At 57.1% G+C, this 21,969-nt stretch overlaps 7 protein-coding genes and 1 non-coding gene across 8 annotated transcripts; 2 read left to right on the top strand and 6 right to left on the bottom strand.

Moving 5' to 3' along the window:
* Window positions 1-359: 359 nt before the first annotated feature.
* Window positions 360-1,947, bottom strand: BXZ73DRAFT_73438 (uncharacterized protein; the record flags this gene model as incomplete). Its single annotated transcript, XM_048021895.1, has 7 exons — window positions 360-508; window positions 686-1,003; window positions 1,056-1,132; window positions 1,184-1,249; window positions 1,308-1,414; window positions 1,522-1,818; window positions 1,876-1,947. The coding sequence occupies 7 exons, from the start codon at window positions 1,945-1,947 to the stop codon at window positions 360-362; spliced, it is 1,086 nt and encodes a 361-aa protein (XP_047883266.1).
* Window positions 1,948-2,610: 663 nt separating this feature from the next.
* BXZ73DRAFT_38750 (acyl-CoA dehydrogenase NM domain-like protein) lies at window positions 2,611-4,816 on the bottom strand (the record flags this gene model as incomplete). Its single annotated transcript, XM_048018244.1, has 12 exons — window positions 2,611-2,681; window positions 2,739-2,778; window positions 2,844-2,964; window positions 3,019-3,462; window positions 3,513-3,826; window positions 3,880-3,967; window positions 4,021-4,073; window positions 4,133-4,198; window positions 4,252-4,454; window positions 4,539-4,629; window positions 4,692-4,712; window positions 4,772-4,816. 12 exons carry the CDS (start codon window positions 4,814-4,816, stop codon window positions 2,611-2,613), a joined length of 1,557 nt encoding a protein of 518 aa, XP_047883265.1.
* A 3,648-nt stretch (window positions 4,817-8,464) lies between these two features.
* Window positions 8,465-10,353, top strand: BXZ73DRAFT_86792 (DUF1630-domain-containing protein; the record flags this gene model as incomplete). The annotated part of the gene is made up of 9 exons (XM_048024316.1): window positions 8,465-8,555; window positions 8,608-8,689; window positions 8,745-8,946; window positions 8,999-9,129; window positions 9,180-9,318; window positions 9,371-9,547; window positions 9,603-9,775; window positions 9,833-9,981; window positions 10,034-10,353. 9 exons carry the CDS (start codon window positions 8,465-8,467, stop codon window positions 10,351-10,353), a joined length of 1,464 nt encoding a protein of 487 aa, XP_047883264.1.
* A 180-nt stretch (window positions 10,354-10,533) lies between these two features.
* On the bottom strand, window positions 10,534-11,665 carry BXZ73DRAFT_73435 (uncharacterized protein; the record flags this gene model as incomplete). The annotated part of the gene is made up of 3 exons (XM_048021894.1): window positions 10,534-11,051; window positions 11,108-11,564; window positions 11,624-11,665. 3 exons carry the CDS (start codon window positions 11,663-11,665, stop codon window positions 10,534-10,536), a joined length of 1,017 nt encoding a protein of 338 aa, XP_047883263.1.
* A 147-nt stretch (window positions 11,666-11,812) lies between these two features.
* BXZ73DRAFT_t9 lies at window positions 11,813-11,903 on the bottom strand. The gene has a single exon. It is a non-coding gene; the product is annotated as a tRNA-Ser (tRNA).
* A 970-nt stretch (window positions 11,904-12,873) lies between these two features.
* BXZ73DRAFT_96260 (uncharacterized protein) lies at window positions 12,874-13,234 on the top strand (the record flags this gene model as incomplete). Its single annotated transcript, XM_048027025.1, has 4 exons — window positions 12,874-12,922; window positions 12,972-13,036; window positions 13,091-13,144; window positions 13,202-13,234. 4 exons carry the CDS (start codon window positions 12,874-12,876, stop codon window positions 13,232-13,234), a joined length of 201 nt encoding a protein of 66 aa, XP_047883262.1.
* Window positions 13,235-13,362: 128 nt separating this feature from the next.
* On the bottom strand, window positions 13,363-17,261 carry BXZ73DRAFT_86791 (uncharacterized protein; the record flags this gene model as incomplete). The annotated part of the gene is made up of 15 exons (XM_048024315.1): window positions 13,363-13,429; window positions 13,482-13,538; window positions 13,596-14,055; window positions 14,108-14,200; window positions 14,259-14,454; window positions 14,512-14,653; window positions 14,707-14,777; window positions 14,837-15,165; window positions 15,230-15,659; window positions 15,718-16,139; window positions 16,194-16,274; window positions 16,328-16,613; window positions 16,664-16,908; window positions 16,963-17,127; window positions 17,180-17,261. 15 exons carry the CDS (start codon window positions 17,259-17,261, stop codon window positions 13,363-13,365), a joined length of 3,126 nt encoding a protein of 1,041 aa, XP_047883261.1.
* Window positions 17,262-18,087: 826 nt separating this feature from the next.
* BXZ73DRAFT_38495 (ankyrin) lies at window positions 18,088-21,262 on the bottom strand (the record flags this gene model as incomplete). The annotated part of the gene is made up of 8 exons (XM_048018205.1): window positions 18,088-18,501; window positions 18,554-18,625; window positions 18,685-19,777; window positions 19,834-20,426; window positions 20,479-20,610; window positions 20,668-20,708; window positions 20,761-21,008; window positions 21,078-21,262. The coding sequence occupies 8 exons, from the start codon at window positions 21,260-21,262 to the stop codon at window positions 18,088-18,090; spliced, it is 2,778 nt and encodes a 925-aa protein (XP_047883260.1).
* Between the last annotated feature and the right edge of the window lie 707 nt (window positions 21,263-21,969).

Below are 21,969 nucleotides of genomic sequence, written 5' to 3'. Positions count from 1 at the left end.
ACGTGGACGACAACAACGCGCGATAGCAAGACATCGTGACTAAGAGCGGCGCGGACAGGCGGAGTGCGAGGGAAATCGAGGGGAGCCAGGTGTGGAGGGGAGGGGGGTTTGCGTCGGGAGGTGGGGGCGGGTGAGTGGGGATGGATACTTGAGACGGGTCGGGGAGGTGCTTGAAGGCGTCGTAAGAGGTCGTGTGGCAGAAGTCCAGCTGGGAGGGCCGAGGCATTAAAGGCGGGGAAGGGACGAGCAAGAGTTGTACATCGTAGTAACCCGTGTGAGGATGTTAGCGCGTCCAGAGCAGCCCCGGAGGAGCCGCTCGATGTGTGTCTGTGGAGAAAGCTGGGCTTGGTCGAAGGCGATCAGCCGCTGCCCTCCATCTTGAACCGTTTTCTGGGGCCGTCTTGGAACTGGCCGCCGCCAGCGCCGCCGCCTTGCATGAACGCCGGGTTGAAGTGGCCTTGCACTCCGTTGAAGCCGCCGCGGCCCATTTGCATCATGCCCATATTTCCTGTGGACGAGCCGTCGAGTATCGATCGATTGAGACGGCGACGTGAAGTTGAGAGTCGACAGCGAGTGCAACGACAGGGATAGCGAGTGCAACGAGAGCGGGAACGACATGCAAAGGAAGAGAAACGCGAGTCAACATGCAAATCCGAACTTGTCACGGAGAATCAAATGGCCGTACCCATTCCGCTCATCATGCCGCCGCCGCGCGTGAAGCCCCCACCGCCGTTCTGCATCATGCGCGGGCCTTGGGGGATCATGCCGCCGCCACGCCCACCCCCGCCGTTGAAGTTGCCTCCCACGTTGTTCGCGAAGTTGTTCATCGGGAAGCCGCCCATCATGTTGTTCATCATGTTGGGCATCCCGCCTCGCATGGCCCCTCCTATCATGCCTCCGCGCATGTTAGCCATGTTGTTCATGCCGCCACGCATGTTACCGCCGCCGCGGCCGACGTTGTTGGGTGTGCTGTTTTGATGTGCGCGATCGCGCGGGGGAGGTTCTATGGAACTGGCGGGTGAGCATCATTTTGCAGAGGAACCGTATAGTCTCACCTTTGGGCAGTGTCCGGAACGGATTGCCATTCGCAGAGTTGGTGAAGTTGGCAGTGGGCCGACGGTTCTGGAAGTCGCTGTCATGGACGTAAGTCCACAGCCATGTAGCCCTGAGGATACTGACGTACTTATTGTCGAACCAATTCTTTAGTAGCGTTGCGTTTTCGGCGCTATGACATTCGATATACGCAATTCTACATGCATTGAACACAGTAAGACACACGAGTACGCATACACCAACTAAAGACTCACCCCTTGCTCTTTCCGTTGACCTTGTGCTCCGAGAACGTGATGTCCTTGTGGTCAATTATAACGCCAAGGTTGAGCGCGGCTTGCCGCAGATCCTCATCAGTGGTCCACTGTGAAATATGAAGGTTGTGCGTGGCAAGCACATGGATAGTCTCAGAAATACTGCATACATGGGTAGAGGAAAGGAGGTGGAAAGGAGAAGAACACGAGTACAGACCCACTGCAGTTCGCCGATATAGAGCGCATCGTTCTGGCCTGCGCCGCCCATCCCCTCCGCACCCGTTCCACTCGGGGGCGCGCCGTTCGCGACTGCGTTGCCGCCATTCGACGGTTGGGGGACAGGAGATTCGGACTTGACGTCTTGCGCGCCGTCCCCGTTCTGCGCAGCTTCTTGTGGCTGGGGCTGCTCGGATTCATCGTCTTCTCGAAGACGTTTTTCGCCCACTACCGGCGAATGCCCAGGGGCCAGCGTAGAAATGTTTTCGTCCTGAGCAGGGTTGTAGTCGTCGTCATTCTGCTAGGGGTATTGTTCAGCACCGCGCACTTACTGAATCAGGGCAAGCACGCTTACCGCCTCGACCTTAACGGAACCAAAGCCATCGTCTTCACCATAGATGTCGAAGTCGTCATCGGCAGGAGGCATGGCGACTCAATGTATGCGCGTGCACAAGAGGGTGATGAGGCGCTGAGGGTCGCAAGAGTTGAAGCGAGTCAACAGGCGCAAGGGGAGGAGTATAAAATCTGCTTGTTGTGCAGTGTAGAGATGACAGGACGAGCACATGTGCGACAGGATACAAGTGGTCAGATACAGGACGACAATGACAGTAGATGACGCCTCCGCAATGGCAGGACCTTACAAGTGTAGAGTTATACAGGTGCGCGTCGCCGCGAGACTGTCTCTACCGACACCAGATTACAATGCAGAAATATGCGATGCGGCGAGTCAGGCCGAGAGAACGGAGGTGGAGGTGGAGGTGGGGAGAGAGAGAGCCGAGAGAACAAGACGACAGCGACGGCGCTCTTGGCCGCGTCTTGTTTGCGGTTCTTTGGCGCGCTGGATGACTAAGCACCGATCCCGCTCCGGCCTCGCGCTGCGAAGCTCGCCAGTCGACGAACTGCACGGCTTCTTGCAACGCCTTTCTCGCTTTCCTCGGGCCAGAAACAAGCACTCCATATGGCGCCCACCCAGTAAACAGAGCACATACAACAGCAGCCATGCCTCGGTCCATCTTGTAATCCAATAATGCTATGGTAGAGTACAACGTGTAGAGTAAGTTAGAATAAGCCGTCGTAACACGCGCGACCACTATAACTTCGAGTTCTTCGGCATCATCTTAATCGCCTGCCGCACACCAAGGTCGCCCAGGACATCCTCCGCTGTGGAGTATTACATGGATCAGTTGCTACTTTCAAGAAAAAAGAGCGAAGACCCACCTCCACCAAGAATAGAGTCGAAGGGAACGGTCCTGTGATACTGAAAAACGAACACGACGTCATCAACGGCTGTGCGCGGCGCAAGAGAGCGAGAATAATGCTCACGTGTTCGATGTGCTTGCCCATGCCCGTCTTCGTGATCCCACGACCACCAAAGATCTGCACGGCGTCCCGCGCAATGTCCTGCGCGGAACGCGTGATGAACATCTTCAGCAACCCAATGGGCCTGTGCATGGTCATAAGTCATTCTGCAATCCACTGTCTAATCAGATACACTCACCCGGCGAGGAGCTGCGCCTGCTGCTTGTAGTCCATGTGTTCCATCTGGTAGGAGATGTTCTCCAACCAGTGTTGAGCGGCCTCAGTCTTTGCGATCATGTCCGCGAGCTTGTGTCGGATGACCGCTTGCGAGTGCAGAGGCTTGCCGAACGCTTTCCGCTGGTTCACCCACTTCAAGCACTCCTCGACGATGAGGCGCATGTTCCGAGCAGCGGCGCAGCACATGACCCATCGCTCATGGTTGAAGTTGCTGAGGATGACGAATACTCCTCCACCCTCAGGGCCAAGGGTGTTCTCCACTGGTACCTTGATGTTTTCGAAAGTGATGTAGGCCGTTCCTGCTGTTGATGAGTACGAAGTTTTGATAGGCTTGGTTTCGATGCCATCTTGGCGCTCAACGAAAATGACAGTCAATCCCTTGTCGGTCTTGCAGCCTACGGTGAAACTGTGCATACACTCAGCCGTGGAACTGCACTTTCACGTGCATTTACTCACTAGTCGGAGAACGTGCCGTTCGTGATCCACTTCTTCGTGCCGTTGATGATCCAATGCTTGCCATCGGGAGTCTTGGTTGCAGTGCAGTTCAAGCCGGCGACATCCGAGCCCGCGAAGGCCTCGGAGATGGCAAGAGACATGAACTTCTTTCCCGAAAGCACCTCCTCGACGACGCGATCGCGCAGTTCTGGACGACCGAAGTGGATGACGGGAGGAAGGCCAATAGTAGCACCGGAGTTGAGACCATCACGGTAGCCACGGCAGCTCGGACGGGTGAGCTCCTGAGCAAGGATGAGCTCGTGGAAGCGATCGAACTGGAGCGATGTGTGTGAGCCAAGACAGACACATGAGAACGCGAGAGACAAACCTCCTCTGGCTGAATGACACCGCCCAGGATTGTGCGGCCCTTCAAGTGCTTTCCAGGGCCCATGGCCATGGCGAGAATGCCAGTTTCGCTATTTAAGCGCTTAACCTCCATCACTCTCCTCAGCATACGAGTAGAACTTACGCCATGGCGTTGATCACGCTGGGACTTGGTCGCTTGCCATCATCCTCGCGCGCCTGGCAACACAAGACCACATGAACGGGTGTCGCTTTCGCGATAGACAACATGCACTCACCAAGGCATCAGGAGTCACAACCTCGTCGACAAACTTGCGCACTGCCGCTTGGAACTTCCTGTGAGTCTACACCACTCGTCAGACGCGGTCTGAGTTTGTCGCCGTTCTAGGGTACCCACATCCTTATAGTATGGGCTGTGGAAGCCAGGGGTGAAACCGGTGACCTCTGCGTAGGGAACCTTGCTGAGTTTTCCGGGAACGTTCCCCTCGATGGACGGCTTTTCATCCTTAATAGTACCGATGATCAAACGCTGGTACTGGGGCCTGAGGAGGACTTCATGGCGGTGAAGACCGTAGAACGCTTCTGTCGCGTCTTGCCCAGCTGTTACGAGGGGGCATGCAAGAGGTCGCGTGAGTGCTCTTGCCACATGTTGCACGTGCCAGGGTCAACAAAGGAAGCACGCACCGATGTCAGATTCGAAGAAGACCGAGATACCGCCGGGATGCATGCCCTTAAACTTAGTGACATCATAGACCTTCGTGTCGACAATGATCCACTGTGGTCACATGGAGGGAGGAGTGAGATGCTGACGCTAGGGGATGGGAGGGTGAGACGTACGAGATCATCCCCCTTGTTGTGCTGGTAGGCGTAATTGAGCAGGTGGGAGAGATGAGGAAGGGAGGGAAAGGGCAGCATACCTGAGCAACTTCCTCGCGTGTGAAGACCTTGAGCTCCTTAGACATGATGGGCAAGGCAAACGGGGGTGGATGAAGAGGAGTGATGGGGGAGAGTCGGCGTACGGCCCACCGCGGGCGCAGGCCTAAATGTCGTGCGGGGAAGAGAGGGGTAGCATGTGTTTCTGGTATAGTGATCGCCGGAATGGGCACGATCTGGTCGCCTGCTCAGTCTGCCCTTCCACGCGTCTCTTTGCGTTCCCAGCCAATCACATCCCTCGCCTCCCGCAACGAGCAAGCCCAGGACCGGACCGGACCTTACAACTTCGCGGTTTGAACACAGCTTCATATCTCAGAGTCGACGTCCGGCCAGAACGGCGCCATGGCGAGTGGGGTAAAAAATCCGGCGACCCCTCTCCACCGAAGACCGCAGGCGCATACCGGACCGAGCGCAGACCGAAGGGAGCGGCACGTGAACCCTCCGTACGCGATGGGAGACTCAGACTAGTGCGCGATGCAACGCAAGCCAGCACACAGGCAACGAGCAGGCTCGAGAACACCGGGACACGCCGCGCGGGGCTTGAACAAGAAAGATGGAAAACGGAGACAGATAATAGGGCTAAATATTGGCGGGGGGAGAGACAAAAGACGGACCAGGACCAGGAGAGATCAGACGCGCTACTACTACGTATACAACTTTCAAATTGGTTCATAGATGGCCATATAGTATACTCTTAGCTGGGCTTCAAACACTAGTAGACGAAGATTGATGTCAGTACCACTGAGGCCGATACGACTCGGAGCTCCCGACGAGCACAAGTATATCTTCGTATGTGGATGCCCTGCCAAGGGGAAACCAAAGTACATAGCCTCCACGCTCTCGGCCATATCCCTGCGCTAGTATAGGCCTAGGTCGTCCTTGAACGTTGTACGTGCGCTGTAATCTAGCCATTTTTTTCCTGTCTGAAATGCACGCTTTCGCGCGTACTGCTGCTATAATGGTAGTGCGTAGGCCACGGTCGCTCACACAAGCATGCCCGGTGTAATGCAAAATCACTCGTCCTCCGAACCCGGAGAAATATCATCGTCAAACAGACATGGACCGTCAATCAGCACTACGTTGCCACTATCCGTCGCCACTGCCAGTGCCGCTCCCTCGTCAACGTCAGCCTCTGCCCCTGGTACCTGGTTAACGCACTGACAGTACAAAGATTGAGCCGTAAGCAGCAAACAAACTAATGCGGGGTACTCACGTCCAAATCCATACAATCAGGAAGAATCACAGCGGCGTCGTGTGCTGGAACAAACGTGTCCTCATACGCGAAGGAGGGGGATGAGCCCAGACTGGCGGGAGAGGAGGAGGAGGAGGACACAATGCTTTCCATGGAGTGATTTGTAGGAATGTCCTCGGGCGTGAGCTCAGCAAATACAGCTAAGAAAACCATGTAGCAATTATAATTTGGGGGAGATGGGGAAAACAGCCGCTACCTTGGTGGTCGTGCTGTGAAAGGCTCACGAGCATCGCCGCATCTCGGTCTCTGACCGCGATATCCAGGGATGTCACCGCAGCGGAACCCTCAAGGAGCTGAGGGCGTGGTTCGGATACAGAGAATCCAACGCCTGTCCTGTCTTGTATAAAAATTGTATGAAGTCCGCGATCTTCTTCCATGACCATTGAAGGTAATCCGAGTACTGAGTCCAGCTCCAGCCAGGGATCAGCCTCTTCGAACAAATCGCCAACAACGTCGCACAGAGGGACTGCTTGCCGGTGACTGAAGAAGTCAAAGACATCACCAGACCCAGGCGCGAACGAAATGAGCGGTGGAGCGGTAAGCGGCAGACCGACAGTCGAGTTTCCACCAGATGAAGACTCGCGACTCAACGAAGAGAAACTCGCTTGAGGTATTTCGCCAAGTTCATCGTCATCGAGAAGCCACGAGTGAACACTTTGATCAGAAGGAGGGAGCGACCCTTGCAGTGGTGATAGATGAGTGGGACTACGAACATCCGAGAGGAATCGAGCATTGAGTGATGGCCCCGGTAGCTCCAAACATGATGGACTTGATGGGGTTCCAAAATCCTGAAAAGAGGTGGGTTGGAAGCCGACCGCAACGTTATCTGTTAGTCCTTTGTTGCCAGGGGAGAACTGCCATGACGGAGTGGAGAGGCGCGAAGGGGGAGATGTTGCTCGATACGCATCCTTCAGTGGGGAGTAGAAGCGAACACGGTTCGGTAGAGACAGCAGAGAGTCATCAAGAGATCTGTCAGGAAAGGGAACTTCTGACGGTCGTTGTTTGAAGTAGCTAGATCCGTGCGGTGAATTCGGAGGACTGGTGTCGATGTTCATAGGTATGAAAGCCGGGCTGGAATCGTCGATAGACAAGAATACCGGAGATTCTGGCTCCAACCGAGCGTGTTCCAACCCATCTCGGGAGGAGACGAAGTCGGTATACTTCTACGCACCATGGTGGTGAGCGCTAGTGGACAAACACTCAACACGGACAGATAACTCACCGATCTCAGAAGAGTCGTCCTCTCATTGTCAGGTGCCCGAGAACTTTCATCGACTCTGAATAAAGTTCTCCTTTCCACCTCGGATTTCACGGAAGGAAGGCCAAGTAAATCTGGTACCAAGAGTATCTCTTCGACCTGTGCCCGCTGTGCTGCTGCTGCGGAGCAAAGCCCGATATTAGTCCCCAATGGCGTAAGGTCGATGTGCACAACTCCCACCATCTCCGTCATCGAGCTGTTTCAGAATCTTAGACTTCTTGCGTGGATCGCTCGCTGAGAAGGTTGGTGTTCGTGGTTGCCCAGTCGCCGGTTGTGGTCTCATGCTTCCCTCTTCCCTCCTTTGAGCCCCCGAAATGTCTCGCAATCGCCGCGCGTGAGCGAGGTTGATATCCGGAGGCCCTCTCGCAGTGGTGTTGCTTGAGGTTGCTGAAGCTACCCCGCTGCGTCCCAAACCCGTCCTGAAGATCTCAAAGCGTTTCTTGCCGAAGTGTGCTCGCTGAGCCTTTCCGGTGACGTCCTTCACCCTCGCGCGCGCGGCGTTCCTGTCGTGATATGCGCGCAATGAACACGCGCACATGCGCCAGAACGAATCACGGAGGAGTTGCCAGGGAAGTCTATGTGATGATCGCTGGAGAGCTAGTATTCATCGGTACGCACCTCTTGCCTCCCATGTAATTGGCTCCTGCCATGTTATGGCCCCACACAAGGCGTGTTCGAGGTGAGGAGCGGGGGAGACGCCACAGAGAGCCACGCGCCGGCAGAGCAAGAGAGGATGCAACGAGGTGATGGAAGTCGCAGACGGAAATGGAGACGAGCCTCAAAGTGCGTCGACGCCGATGTCACCTCCCGACCCAATGCGCGTGGAGCGCACCTCACCTTGGCTTCTCCCCCCACCACACACGCCGCTACAGCCTCTGATTTATGACTGTTTCAGTCATGACAGCGGTGGATAATGACTACGAGGTCGACATCGGGCTCAGTAGCCTCTCGCACCCACTGGAATCCCCTCCACCTCGCTCGCGCCCACTTGCGGCCTTGACCATAGCCATAGAGTCCCCGGTATCTCTTGGGCCCCATACAAATGGATCACTTAGGTCGCCGTCTTCGCCTAATCTCACCTACACCGGCCCACCCACCAAGCTAGACTCGGGACCCAGGAGGAAAGTCTCGCGCTCCCAAACGTTGCCGCGCATCCCTCGCAGCGCCATGCACAGAACTAGGCTGAGCCTGGACGGTCTTGCCATGAGCCCGGAGAAGGTAGCGAAGCTACGACGGTGGATTCTGAGCCTTGTGACCGGTGCGTGGTCATTCTCTGGTGTATGGGCACGGTTTCTGAAGACCCATCTCAGTCAACTTCGACCTGGATGTCGGACCGAAGATCACTAGCATGTATCCTCCTTTGGGCCTCACTCATGCTGAGGCGCAGAATATGTGAGTATATGCGCCCGGCTCTGGGAAATACTAACGGAGGCTGACGGCATGTCAGTGCTTTTTCGTCCTTCCCAGACTCCGCTCACTTTGAAGAGGGTTCGCAGACGCATTCATTCCGCATGCGTCTTCGAAGTCATGTAGACGGAGAACCTCGGGAATCGGACGCTCCTCGACCCACCACTTTGGACGGGTTCATATACGGATTCTCCTGTTTCACGCGAACCAAGGATGCTTCGTCAAAACGAGGGTACCAACAGGTCAGTGGTATCTTACATCACGAAAGCATCCTCGTCTCATGGTACTTGCTAGACATCAATTGTAGTTCTATCACATCTCGCATACCCAAACCTCTTCTATACCCTAATTTCCAAGCTTGCACCATCATTCATGACTCACGGCGGTCCTATGCTGGAGGCGGCATGCCACAACATATCCAACTGGTGAGTCGCCCTAGTTGGTTTAATACGGTATCTAACCCTTTGGAAGGAAGGTCAGATCCTCTTCCTGGAACTACTTCTGAACTGGGGTTCCTTGGCACCGTCCTTCATGTCGAGCTACCAGAGGCCATCGAGACGCAACAATCGATGTCAGCCATTACACCAGCTCGTTTGAACGAAACAGATCTACAGGTTTGTCTGGTTTCAACTCGCACTTTTACCGGACTCTGATTGCTCGTTGCAGATTCTGGCGTCCATATGCCCTTCGGATCTTCCTATGATCAACCACTTCGAAGCCGTAGTGTCGCATTTGTGGTCCATATGGGAATGTGTGGTTCTCAGCGAGCCCATGTTGATATTCAGCCCATCACCAGCCATGTCAAGTGCAGCGGTGTGGTGGCTACGAGATCTTATTCGCCCGGTACGTGAAGTTTGATATGTGGTTATTTCAGAGTCCGTCTTCATGCTATCTGCAGATACCGCTCTCTGGAGACTTCCGGCCGTTTTTCACAATACACGACGCCGACCATATTGCCCTGGTGAATCCCCGGACACCGCCCTCCGGATTATTGATCGGTGTCACAAATCCATTCTTCGAGAGAGCATGCAAGCACTGGCCAAATATTCTTAGCCTTGGCCGCGCTCTGCCGTGAGTAACAAGATTCTCTCGATGCGAGTTTTTATTATTAAAAACGTGAATAAATAGCCAGCCCGCTCTGAAGAACGGATCCGCGTCGCCGGGAATCGTGGTTGGCCCCGCACCCGGCTGGAAATCCACACATAAACGATACACATCGCGAGACCATGCTGTGCTCAAGCAATTGGAACAGGCATGTCGAGGTTCCGAACCAGCTCGTACGTTTTTTGCACATGGAATACCAACCCCCTCTAACCGAGACGCTTGTAGGACGTGCGGCGTCGGAGGCAATGCGTCAACACTTCACTGCGCGGACGAACGCCCTCTTGGTTCCTTTGCAAAGATACCTCCAGACACTCATTCCCACCCCGAGCGAGTCACGCTCCAATCTGAGCGCAGCCGCACGACTGAAGCCATTCCAAGATGCTGCCTTTTTCGCTTCGCTCAAAGCCCATGGTTCGCCTCTACCTTTCAAGAGTAATACGAAGCAGCGTGAATTCTACGAGCGATGGCTTCGTACCCCTGCTTTCGGGGTGTGGCTCGCGAGACAGGAAGAGGTCGTACAAGGCGTATTGCAAAGTATGTCGTAACGATACCCCATATGGAGTCTGGACCTTGCCTACCTAGGCCTGGATTAACTGGCACATGCATTACCATATATCTGCTCGAGGAGTTCGTCACATACGCTCGTCTCTATGCATGCAGCAGGAGGTATGACGTGATCCATTGCGGCATACTTTCTGTGCCGCATCGATGGTATATGCTCTTCTCTAACGCCTTCCAAACCCTACGCTCGACGCAACTCGCCCACTCCCTCTTGACCCCGCAGTGCTCGCCGTACCCGGAATCTTCCACCCCAACCATTGCACGACCACGTTCCGAGCAAATATCTCCCCGAACCCCAGCATGACCCCGTTCACGAACGGCAGGAGCAGGTTGATGGCCAAGCTTGAGACGAGCGCGAGCGCGCGCGTCTTCGGGCTCAGTGACGAATCGAACACCGAAACCGTCGCCGTCCGCCGCTCCTCTTGCCGGGGTGCGATGTCGTGATGCTCGTGGTGCCCATGATGGTGCCCGTGTCCGTGCGTGTGCACAGGAGCTGGCGCGAGGTCACGGCGCGCCCCCGAGGAGAGGGGTGAGTGAGGGTCGGAGGGGAAAGACATGGAGGGGAACGAGGAGGTCATCGAGGACGCCATCGAGTCCCACTTGTCCTGCTTCGAATCGGGCTCCGAGGTCGGGTTCGAGCCGACCTTGTCGTGCGCGGGTGGGGGGTCGTCGTCGACGCAGTCTGCAGCGCACAGCACATCGGTCAGTGCTTCTGAAAGCGCGAAGCCGTCCCCGCACGCACCTCTTTGCCCTGCTCCCCGCCCTTCGCCCCTCCGCTCGCCCCCTCACGCTTCGCCGGTTCCGCCAACGGCGCCGAGGAGGACGAGCCGGCGGCGGACGCCCCGAGGGTCTCCCACCCGCCGTGGCTCTCGCCGAGGCTCAACACGCTCTCCCGCGACTTGCCCTCCCTGCGCTCGCGCTCGCGCACGGCCTCCCACTCCGCCCGCGTCCGCTCCGCCTTCTCGCGCTGCTCTGCGTTCTGCCGGCGCCACTCCGCGAGGTTCTGCTCATACTCCGCCTTCCACACGTCCTCTGTCGACTCGGCCGCCGGCACGGCGTCCAGTGGTGCGGGAGGCGGGTGTGCAGGGGTGGGCGAGGCTGCTGGTGCAGATGGTGCGGGGGGCTGCGTGGCTTCTAGTGGGGCTGCAGGCTGGCGAGGCAAGTCGGCAGGGGAAAATGCGGTCGAAAGGGCAGACTGTCACAGAGGTCGGAGTCAGACTGCCAGTGTGAAACGTACGAGGAGCATGAAAATACCTGGAGAAGGTCCTCCTCTTCACGGTTCAAGTGCTCGGACATGCCGGAGATGATGGAGGTGGAGATGGGAAGGGGGAGGAGTGGGGAATCAAGAGACGATACGAGCAGACACGGGAGTCGGGTATTCTAGCTTACGCGACACTGGTGGCATGCCTTGACGCCCAGTTGCTGGGCGCCTGCAGCAAAAAGCGTCACCTGAGCGATTCGAACACTCGCGGGCAAAGCCCAACCGCTGTATGCATTTAGCAGGCGATCCCGTTAACCACTCCGGCAAAGTGACTTAGCTCCCGTCCCTGCAACGTTGCGATGGATCTACATTTAGCGAGCACCTGAATGAAATGCTTTTCGCACGTGCCCTTTCGCAAACCCTCAAACTTGTAGTACTAGGCTCTACCTACAAACAACTTTCACTGACAGCACTTTGTTCATCCGGCTGAAGGTCTCGTTGATCGCTGAACCGATTCACAGCAGTGTTGACTCTACACAGGCATCGTCGTTGTGATTGTTCTCAGAGTACTGGAATGCTCGTGGATACGCCGATTGATTTTTTGGGCTGCCATGCATCAGTGGCACCGAAGGGTGGTAGTAATGCCCAGTAGATACCAGGCGTTACACATATCCAACTGGAAACAAACGAGTCACCTTCCGGTCCGCGTGAGCTATCGTGAGGTAAGGGACGTGCAGACCGAAGCGAGAGCGACTGAAGAGGGCGTGCACAGCAAAGTGCGTGTTCTCGCGAGGCGATGGTTTTCCAGCATTCATTGTACCTCTCTACCAGATAGGGCGAAAACTCTGTACCAGAAGACAGTTTGACAAGAGCATAGTACTGTAGGTAGCTCAGATGTGTGAGCCCATGGAAGAAGCGCTCACCTCTTGGATGTCTCTCCCCGCCCTGGCTTTCATCAACCATTCTCGCCGCTCCCGCCGAGGGTTCGATTCTCTGCCCAAGCAGCGCGAAGGTGGAGCGCCTGACGGACGCTCTCGCTGGGATGCGTGACGCGGCAGGCGCGATCGGGCTTCCCGCCATTGCGTCACTACCGCGGCAGAGAAAGGAGCGGCAGCGAACGAGCCTGCAATGCAAGCGAGCTCGGTGAGAGCGATCGGGCGGGGCGCGACGTTGACGCAATGATGACCGCATGTGCGCAGGGCGAGCGAATGCTATAAAGCCCTGGGGATCCGACCACCGACTCGCCAACGCTTGCACGCCCTCGACGACTTCTCGCATTCACTCTCGCATCCACATAATCACCATGGTCCACTACGTCAAGGGCGACAAGGTCGAGTACCGCCCAATTGGAGGTGAGATCTCTTTGTGTAGCGTACAGAATCTGTGCTGACATTTCACAAGGCGGCGAGGAGAATGTTGCTCACTCCACCGGCGTCGTCGAGAACGTTTTCGACGCTGAGGACGGCGTGAGTGCAATTGATGTTGTGATGTGCTATGAAGAGCTCACCGAGTTCGCTCAGTCTCAGCGCTTCTCCATCAAGAACGACAAGACAGGCAAGTCGACCAACTACCAGGTCAGTGACATGCAAATATCCGACTGTTACCCCACATTGACACCCTTGCTTTCTTAGGAGATGAACATTGTTCGCAAGATCAACGAGTAGAACGGATGACAATTAAAGCGAGCGTGGTTGCATGATGTCGATGTATGAGTAATACCGTAGAAAGTGTGGAGTCATATGGATATCCATTTCCGAAAGAAATGAGTCGCGGTTGATCGTGTTATGACGCATCAAACCCATGTCTCCTTCAACTTCCGAGCGAAAGACTCGCGGCACTGGTAATGTGTCACTTCACCGCTGGACAAATTTTATCAGTGACAACACGGGTGCATGCACGAACGGCACGCACTGTGGGGAGTGCACGGCTATGACGCTGTTCCCAATGCGTTTGTGGCATTGAGGGCATCTATACACACTCCATCAGTAAAGGCGAGCTGTCACAGCCTCTACAGGCACCACTCACATCCTACTTTCCGTGATCCGCACACGCTTCGACTGCAGTACCATTAGCTTGCGGGCGACTTGCTCTTCGCGTGCCTTTTGCAGGTGCCGCACCACGCGCGTGTCGAACCGCGGCGCGTGCAGTGCCTCGAGCAGGAATGCCTCCACATCACGTGCGGTCACCAGTGGTGGTAGGAGCTCCAGCGTGGCAACCGGGTCCAAACGCGGGGAGTGTCGGCTGATGAGGGCGAGCGCAGGCGGGAGGAGTGTTGCTGCCCCACCGGGAGGCGCGGCGGGTCCGGGGAGGAGGTAGATACGGAGAAGGGTGAGGAAAACGGAGGCAGTGGGCGAATGCGGTTGATATATGCGCTTGCAATAGTCCTCGGCTTTGGGGAAGTCCTGGAGCTTGTAGACGTACACTTCGAGCGCTGCGTCGTGCCGACCGAGACGACCTAGAAGAATGGCCTTCGCTTCGAAGAGGTCTACGGGAAAGCGTTTGAGGGTGAGGGGGTTATCAGGGATGGAAGGACCAACCTTCGGATGGGAGCAAGCCAAACAGGCGATCGAGGGAGTAGATGCTCGTATCGGAGATGAAGTGCAGAAGCTTCTCGTAGCTGCCTTTCCACGCTGTCACGAGGAAGGCAATGAGGTCGACACCTCGATTTTCATGATGAAGGGCACCCACCATCACCACCACGCCTCCTGTCATTCATTGTCATGCATAGATACAGCTCGGCGAGGCGATCGTGGAACTCTTGAGACGTTTCTGCGCGTTCGGCGATGAGAAATTCAATGAACCGCGCGCATATTGACATGTCTAAGCTTTGCAAGAAGTCCGCGACGCGCTCTTTGGGAAGCTCAACCTCTTCGGAGGTGAAAATCTAGAGTAGCCGTCATTGTTAATGTGGTCATGGTCCTGAACAAGAACGCAAGCTGACCTCGAACGCGGTATCGCGATCCTGCTCGAAGACCCAGCGAGAGTGCCCAAATATCTGCTCCAGGTGTTCAGGACCCAGCCGCTGCAGGTAGTTCACTGTGGGCATCAGCTTGTCGCGCATGTCCGTCTCCTTCTCGCTGAGCCTGTACCACACAGTGGTCAGTACATGCGACATGCGACAAACGAATCCACTCACTGCTTGAGCAGCTCCAGTGCCTTGTTGTGCATCTTCCTGCCGCCGTACAGATAAATCATCTCCTGATATTTCTGAGAAAATGACTTTTCAGCCACGCCCTCGGCAACAAAACTGATTCCTGCTCGCTCACCTCACGCTCCCTCAGCAGTTCCTCCACCTCGGAAACCTCGCACCACCCCACACGACACAGCGGGCCCAGCAGCCCCGGGCGGACGAGCAGGTACGACTTGAAGAGCGCGGTGTCGACGATCTGCGCGAAGCGCACGAGCTCCTCGGGTGTGAGCTGCGAGAGCGGCGCGCTCGGCAGCGCGAGCAGGTCCGCGGTCGACGTCGCGGACAGCACTGGCATCTCGTGCGACTGTGTGGGCGTGATGTGGAATGCGGAGAGCGCACCCGCGATCTTCGGCCGCCGGTCGGAGAGGTAACGCATCAGGGTCTCGATGGAGCGGTGGAAGTTGTCTGCAGGCCGGAAGGCGGCAGTCAATAGGGCGTGGGGTGCAAGCACGCGGGTGCAGGGACGTACCCGGCTTTGGAGGACGTTTGACGCTTCGGATAGACGCGGTGTCGTCGTCCTTCGCACCACCCATGAGGCCCTCTAGACCCTTGAACGCGCTGAGTCCACGAACGGAACCAGAAGGTGTAGGAACTCGAGGCGAGGACGTGTCCGGACTCTGGGAGACGCCCTCTGGGTCTTGGGCCTTGCTCGCGGCGTCATCGGTAGATGCAGTCGGCGGTGATGGGCATTCGACTTTGACCAGCCTCGGTCCACCAAACAACGGAATCCACTCGTCCCGGGGAACGGATAACCGGCCTGCGATGCTCTCCGGGTAAAGGGCAACCACTTTGGCGGGGTTGATGTCTAGCTCGATGAAGGCGTCGATGGCTTCGTTGTACTTTGCGTTGCGGAAGTCATCGACAGCCTGGAGGGCCCGAACCTGTCGCTGTCGTTTCTCCTACATGAACAAGCGCAATCAGCAACCTATACAATCAGGTGGGGGGAGAAGGACCGACCTTGTCCACAATCAGTGCAGCATCGAGAGACTCCAGCAGCGATAAAGCGTCAGCGTAGCAGCCCGCGTCAATGAGCTCATCGATCTGCTGGATCCATGGCTTCATACGGAAGCACCAAATCGCACTACCTGCTGCCGTCGCTGCCACGCGGTCGACAGGCGTGGTGAGGACGAACAGAGGAGACTTCGATCCTGGCGATGGACTGAGCAAGCGTACGGTGTGTGTTGCGGTGGTGGCCTGGGTATCCTCGGAACTTGGCGGGAAGGGTATTGTTTGTACGGGGGAAAATGATAGGGAAGAGCGGATCTCGATGACCGGTGAGGGCACGAATGTCGATGCGGTGGCGGTGGACGAGCCTGGAAGCTGGGAGATGGGAACCGAACCAGATGGGAGAATGGAGAACACGTAGGGTTTGACAATCGCTGTACAGTGAGATGTTCAGCAAATCACTGTATGCGAACCAATGCGGCACTGACCGAGATCTTCTGGTGATGCCGGCCAGTCAATGGAATCGCTTCGGACAGTCTTCCCTTCTGTGCCTACGGCGAAGCCAGTGTCTGTACATCGAGTTTGAGTACACGCTCCTGTTAAGGAACCGTTGAAAGCTCACTGTCTTTGGCGATGAGAGCCTCGTCGTCGCGCACATTTATCACGTTAGGCTTAGCCTTCGCACCGAGACCCAACGTCATGTATCCACCCAGACCGGTGAGGGCGGTGCGACTCATGCCTCCAATACTGCTTCCAGACGTTCCGGTGGGGATAGGGGTCGTCACATCGATGGTTATGGACGTCTTCAGGGAGGTGAGGCAGTAGTCCGAGGGAGTATGTCCCCAGCACAGGGTTTCCCCATTGACAAACGCGATGGCTCGCGGTGAATGGGCAAGAGCAACGATTTCCTACACAGGGTTGGTGGATCGCAAAAGCAAGGTTCGGAAGGCATACGCACCTGAGCTTCCTGAGGCTCTCCGTCCCTCCACGAATATATCACGATCTTGCGCTTGCAGCCCACCGCCAGCTTGGTGACCACCGAAGGTACTTCCTTGCCTTTCCCAGGAGAGCCCAATCCTCCTCCGTCATGTCCGCCGGAGTACTCGATACACGTGTGTACCGCGAAGCATACGGCACCCTTGGTCTTCACCAGCGGGGTATGTGGGGTGAACGAAGGGTAGGGGAATAAAGTAAGCAGGGTTTCTGACAAGCTGACGTTCAGCACATAGCCTCCACGCAGGCAATCAGACGACGCACCGGATAGAATGACCAGAGAGTTGACGTCCTTGACGTAGGATATCTGGTCTATACTCCGCCGACACAACGATTTCTTGGTATCCGCGAGCTCCGCAGGACCTCCTCCTTCTCCAAAAGAGTACACGTATAAATTTCCGATGGAAGTGCCGACAAAGAGCTTGTCGCCTAGCCTGAGCGTTCAGAACGCATGCGGGGTAACGGTGCGAGCGGTACGTACCTTGGACGGCCAGCGACTCCGCGCGCTCCTTGAAGCCTTCCAGGACCACTGCTGGCGCATTGAACGGTCCTGAAGTAGCCATGTTATGATGCGAGCATGCGAGAGGGATGAGCAGAGCTGCGTTGAAGTACTAGTACTGAGGCAAGGCGAGCGCACGACCGCGGGCCGCGGACCACTCGGAGAGTATGGTGCAAAGCGCCCATCTCGGTGTGTACAAATGCATGGTCTCTTCTAACCAACTTATCCACTAGAACATGCACAATACATTGCTGACTAGCACGCACACACTCAAAAAGATAGATGATGCGGTGCATCTGCACCAGCAAAAACCTGTTTGGTCATGGGCCTGAGCCAGAGGTGATGCATGTCTACGATGTAGCTACAGTACAAATGGGTGAACTATGTGAAGGGCGAAAGCTATGTACAGCGAGAGCAACGCGAAAAGCGGTCTATGAACTATCGACAGCAGAATCAGCTAGATACAGAGGAGCAGGAGGCGACGAGATGCGAGCACGGAGCGGATGAGATGTGGAGAGGAGAGCCGAGGCAAACGTAGCGGCAGGACGGAGCACGGGAGCGTTCGTAAGCGACATGAGCGAGCGGGCTAACTCTACAGTTTCGTAATATATACAACATAGATAGATGGTTCGTCGCTGGGACATGAAGGACGGGATGGATAGGTGGGGGGATTGGGGTGATTGTGAGCTGTGAGTGGGGGTCATGCATGGGCGTGAAGCCTAAACTACAACAATATTTTGAGCGTGCTGAGGAACATGATGCGAGTGTTCCAGTATACATGTCCGCGGCCTCGGTGGCGAGCCATGGATCCGAAGGATAGGGGAGGGGTGAATGAGGCTGTACATGTACAGGGGTGTTGGCAGCGCGCCGATGAAGGAACGGGACGGCCGCTACTGGGCGAGCACGAGGGGGAGCGAGGCGGCTTGCGTCCTTCGGAGGGTCCGGAGCGTGTCCTGCACGATGCGCAACCACGACATCGCCTTCTCGACCTCGTCAAACGCGCCGTCCGTGCGGGCCTCGACGCGGCGTGTAAGCAGCCGGCGGATTGTCCGCAGGTCATCGTCGTCGGAGTCAATGAGCGTGTCCGCGAGGGAGATCATCGACGAGCCGGCCGAGATGGGTGGGCTTGAAGAAGGGCTCAGAAGCGAGCCGTCGGAGCCACTGTCGGCGCGGGAACGAGTCATAGGGAAGGGAACACAGTCATGGTTGACGGGGCGTGTAGGGGTGGAAAGGGCGGCAAGCATCGGGTCTTCGGAGTCATCGAGTTCGCATAACCTTGAGTTTTCAAGAATGTTCCGGCGGTTCTGTGACAGAACAGATGAGATGAAGCATGAGGCGGCTTGTCATTACACTTACGACGATGATAGCCTTCAGCCGGCGGTCTGTTTGCGAGAGCAGGTTGGACGCAAGCGCCAGGAGTTGATCCGCCTGCAAGCAAACTGGTGTCAGCGAAACGATGTCAGCGAGACTTTCTGAATGGCACGTACATCATTCATACCACCCTCGATCCGTGATAAATCACTACACACGATCTGTACGACTTGACGCGCAACCGCTAAGTCCGCATCCGCACTCGAAGCCGCGGCTGCCACGGCCTGCTTCTCCCGTGCTGGAGAAAACGGCGAAGCCCGAGGAGACTGCTCGCCGGGGGCGACTATCTTGGTCTCATTAAGCAGATCGGGGAGCTCGAAACGGAGCTTCTTCCGGAACCACGCCTTGAGCTTCGCCGTCCCGCTTGCTGCACCGTCCTTCTTGTACTGTCCCGGGGACGCGGTCCGCGCGGAGTCGAAGGACTGTTCGCTCGGCTTGTGGAGCAGCTCCCGGGGAACAGGCGAGAGCAGAGCGTTGAAGAAGGACGAGGGCTTGTCCATGGGGAGCTCGATGGCGCTTGCGGGGCCCGAAGGGAATTCGTCTTCCTCGGAGATCGTGAGCGACGGGAGCTCACCAGGGACCTTCTTGACGCTCTCGGAAGAGGAGCGCAGATCGGACATGGACCGCGTTTTCCGGCCAAGTGACGAGCCGCTGCTTGAGACGGCTGTGGAATCTGAGTCAACGGTCCGTCTCCGGGCGCGGTCGGTGCTATCGCGATGGTCCGAGAACAACGTGCCGAATGCGTGTTCAAGGTCGCTGGTCGTAGACTGCAACAAGCTATCGACCTCCTTGAACCGCGAGCGCGCGTCGCGTAGGTCACACGCAGCGTCTTGGATGCGCGCCTGCATACTCTGCACCCAGAGCTGGCCCAAATGCGACGACTCCTCGAGCATATCGCGCAGGCCCGCAGCTTCAAGAGATGTCGCTGCGGCGGACTCTTGAGTGACCATTGTAAGGTTCTCCAGAATGCGACGAGCGAGCATGTGGGGGTCGACGTCCCCCAGCGGAGACATGTCCATTCGGGATGGCGGGCGGTGGGAGGTTGACTGGGGTACAGCCATGAGGCTGAGGAACGACGATGTTGAGGTTGACGAAGTAGTTGACGGACGAATGGTGCGGAAAGACGCGACCGAATTGCTCCGCGCCGGCTCCGCCTCGGGGCCAAAGGCCATCCGAAGCTCAGGCCGTGCGACATCGAGGGGCGTCAGACTACAAATTCGTTAGTCGACGCGTACGTACAGCACGCGCTAGGCTGAACGGCTCACCCTCGCGCGTTCTTCATCTGTCGGACAGTGTTGTGAGAGTCGCACGCCAAGAGCGCTAGAAGCACGTCCATACTCTGCCCGTGCTCCGCAGCGACGTGGAGGCACGTCTCGTCGTTCTCGTCGGTCGCGGCTAACGGGGCGCGTAGCTCACGAACGAGGTGGTGGATGAAAACGTGTAGTCTTGCGGCGTTAAAGGGGCTGGAGGGTTCTGGGGCCTGGCGTGCGAGGTCATGTAGGGGCGTTCCATGTTTCGAGGTAGTGTACAAGCTGGTGTCCGCGCCAGCGAGAAAGAGGGCGTCGAGAATCTCCACGGAGGGATTCATAGAGCATACACAATAGTGGATGGGTGCCCATCCTTGCTGATCCAGACGATTGACTTGTACAGATGGACGATGTGAAGGCGGGAAGAGGATTTGATGTACAGCGGAGAGATCACCAGCGATGACGGCATTGGCGAGAGCAGTGGTGGACTTCGGCAGAACAGATTCTGACGGTACAGGCCAGTGAGACGAGTCGACGGGTGATGAGACGAAGGATTGGGCATATGCAGAGTGAGGATGAGGTAAGTTGTGTAGCTGACGCTTGTTGCCATTCTGCTGAGGATATCAGACTGGATACTCCTTTCACCGGGGGTCAGGTACTCACGAAGTATTCACGGAGCCTCTGCTTACGCATTGAGGCTTCGCACAGCCAAAGCAACTTTGGGTGACGAAGTGCGTAATATACTGCGGTTCGATGATGTGTATCCCGGATATCCGGGCGCGCACCATGTGATAGCTGGAAAAGAAGCCTCAGCCATCGATACTCCGCATTCAAACCAACGCATATGCGCACCAGCAACGATGCAACCTCGACAACCCCGTCACGAGCAGCATCTGAATACCCGTGTAAGCCAACATCGCGTATCAAGATGCGTAAACCACTTACACATCAATGGCGTCACCCCGAGAGAGTCGGTACCATCAACAGCAACCAAACCCCGGCTTTCCTCGAGTAGCACGCGCACCATATCCGGGACGTTCAACCACGCCGCAAGCCCGAGGGGCGTCACGCCGCGCGCGGGCGCGTTGAGCGCGTACAGGCTCATCGTCTCGCTCCGGAGCAGCGTCCGGAGGACGTCCAGCCGGCGGGGGAGCGCAAAAGACGCGTCGGACACGTCGACCTCCTCCCAAGCGCTGTGCGATCGGGCCCGCTCAGCATCGTGCGCGGGGCCATGGGGGACACCGGGGAAGGCGGAGACGCACCTGTCTCCGGCGATCGCGCATGTGACGGCAGTGTGGCCGGTCGCGTCGTCGGTTACGTTCACGTCTGCGTCGCGCTCGAGGGCGGCGCGCACACCTGCTGCGTCCGCATGGGCGGCCGCGTCGAGAAGGGCCGCATCCAGTGCGGCGCGTTCGGTGCGTCTTCGCGCGCGGGGGTGGGTAGACATCGTCATCGGTAGATGGATGGGGAGCTGGGTTGGGAGCGGGGTATAGCGTGAAGCGTCGGGGGTAAGGAGCTGGTGGGTGGAGAGGGTGAGGTGCCAAGCAGGCGTCGAGTGGTCGTACAAGCAGAAGACGGGAAGACGGAAGGAGGCGCGGAAAAAAGCGGGCGGTGGGAGGGAGCGGGGATAGGGAGCGGGCTCGTGCCCGTGGGCGGTATAAGTAAGAGAGGCGCGGGGAGGATGCGGGCGTCGGGACACGAGGCGCGAGCCACGCCGCATCAGCGTCTACCATGCTCTGGGGCGACGCCTGCCGTCTCGAGTCGGCTACATGCCTCGTGCCCCGCACGCGCATCGTATGCGACAGCGGGCACGGCAGGCGCGACGCCCCGTTCGAGGACATTCATTTGTCCTCCCTCGGAAGAATCGCACACCTTGGGCCACCAGGCGGCCAAACACTGGGTAGCCGCCGTTTGGGCACCCCGCCTTCTTCCCACGCCGGCCTCGGCGTCTTCGCCCGTGTTTGTTCCTTCCTCCGAGTCTTTGCTCAATCGCACGCGACCATTGTCCTGGTTCACCCGAGTCTCCAGTTTCAACCCCTCGCTTGTCGGCTAGAAGTCTCATAATTAAGGGACATCCCATCTAAACGTCCCCGTCTCTGGCACCAGCACGCGATACGCACTCCGCCCAGCGAGTCGTCTAGGCAGGCCGCGAGC

The sequence above is a fragment of the Epithele typhae genome, assembly GCF_022376455.1.
Source record: "Epithele typhae strain CBS 203.58 chromosome Unknown BXZ73scaffold_2, whole genome shotgun sequence".
Classification (NCBI taxonomy): domain Eukaryota; kingdom Fungi; phylum Basidiomycota; class Agaricomycetes; order Polyporales; family Epitheliaceae; genus Epithele; species Epithele typhae.
This window is presented reverse-complemented; position numbering and strand designations above follow the sequence as displayed.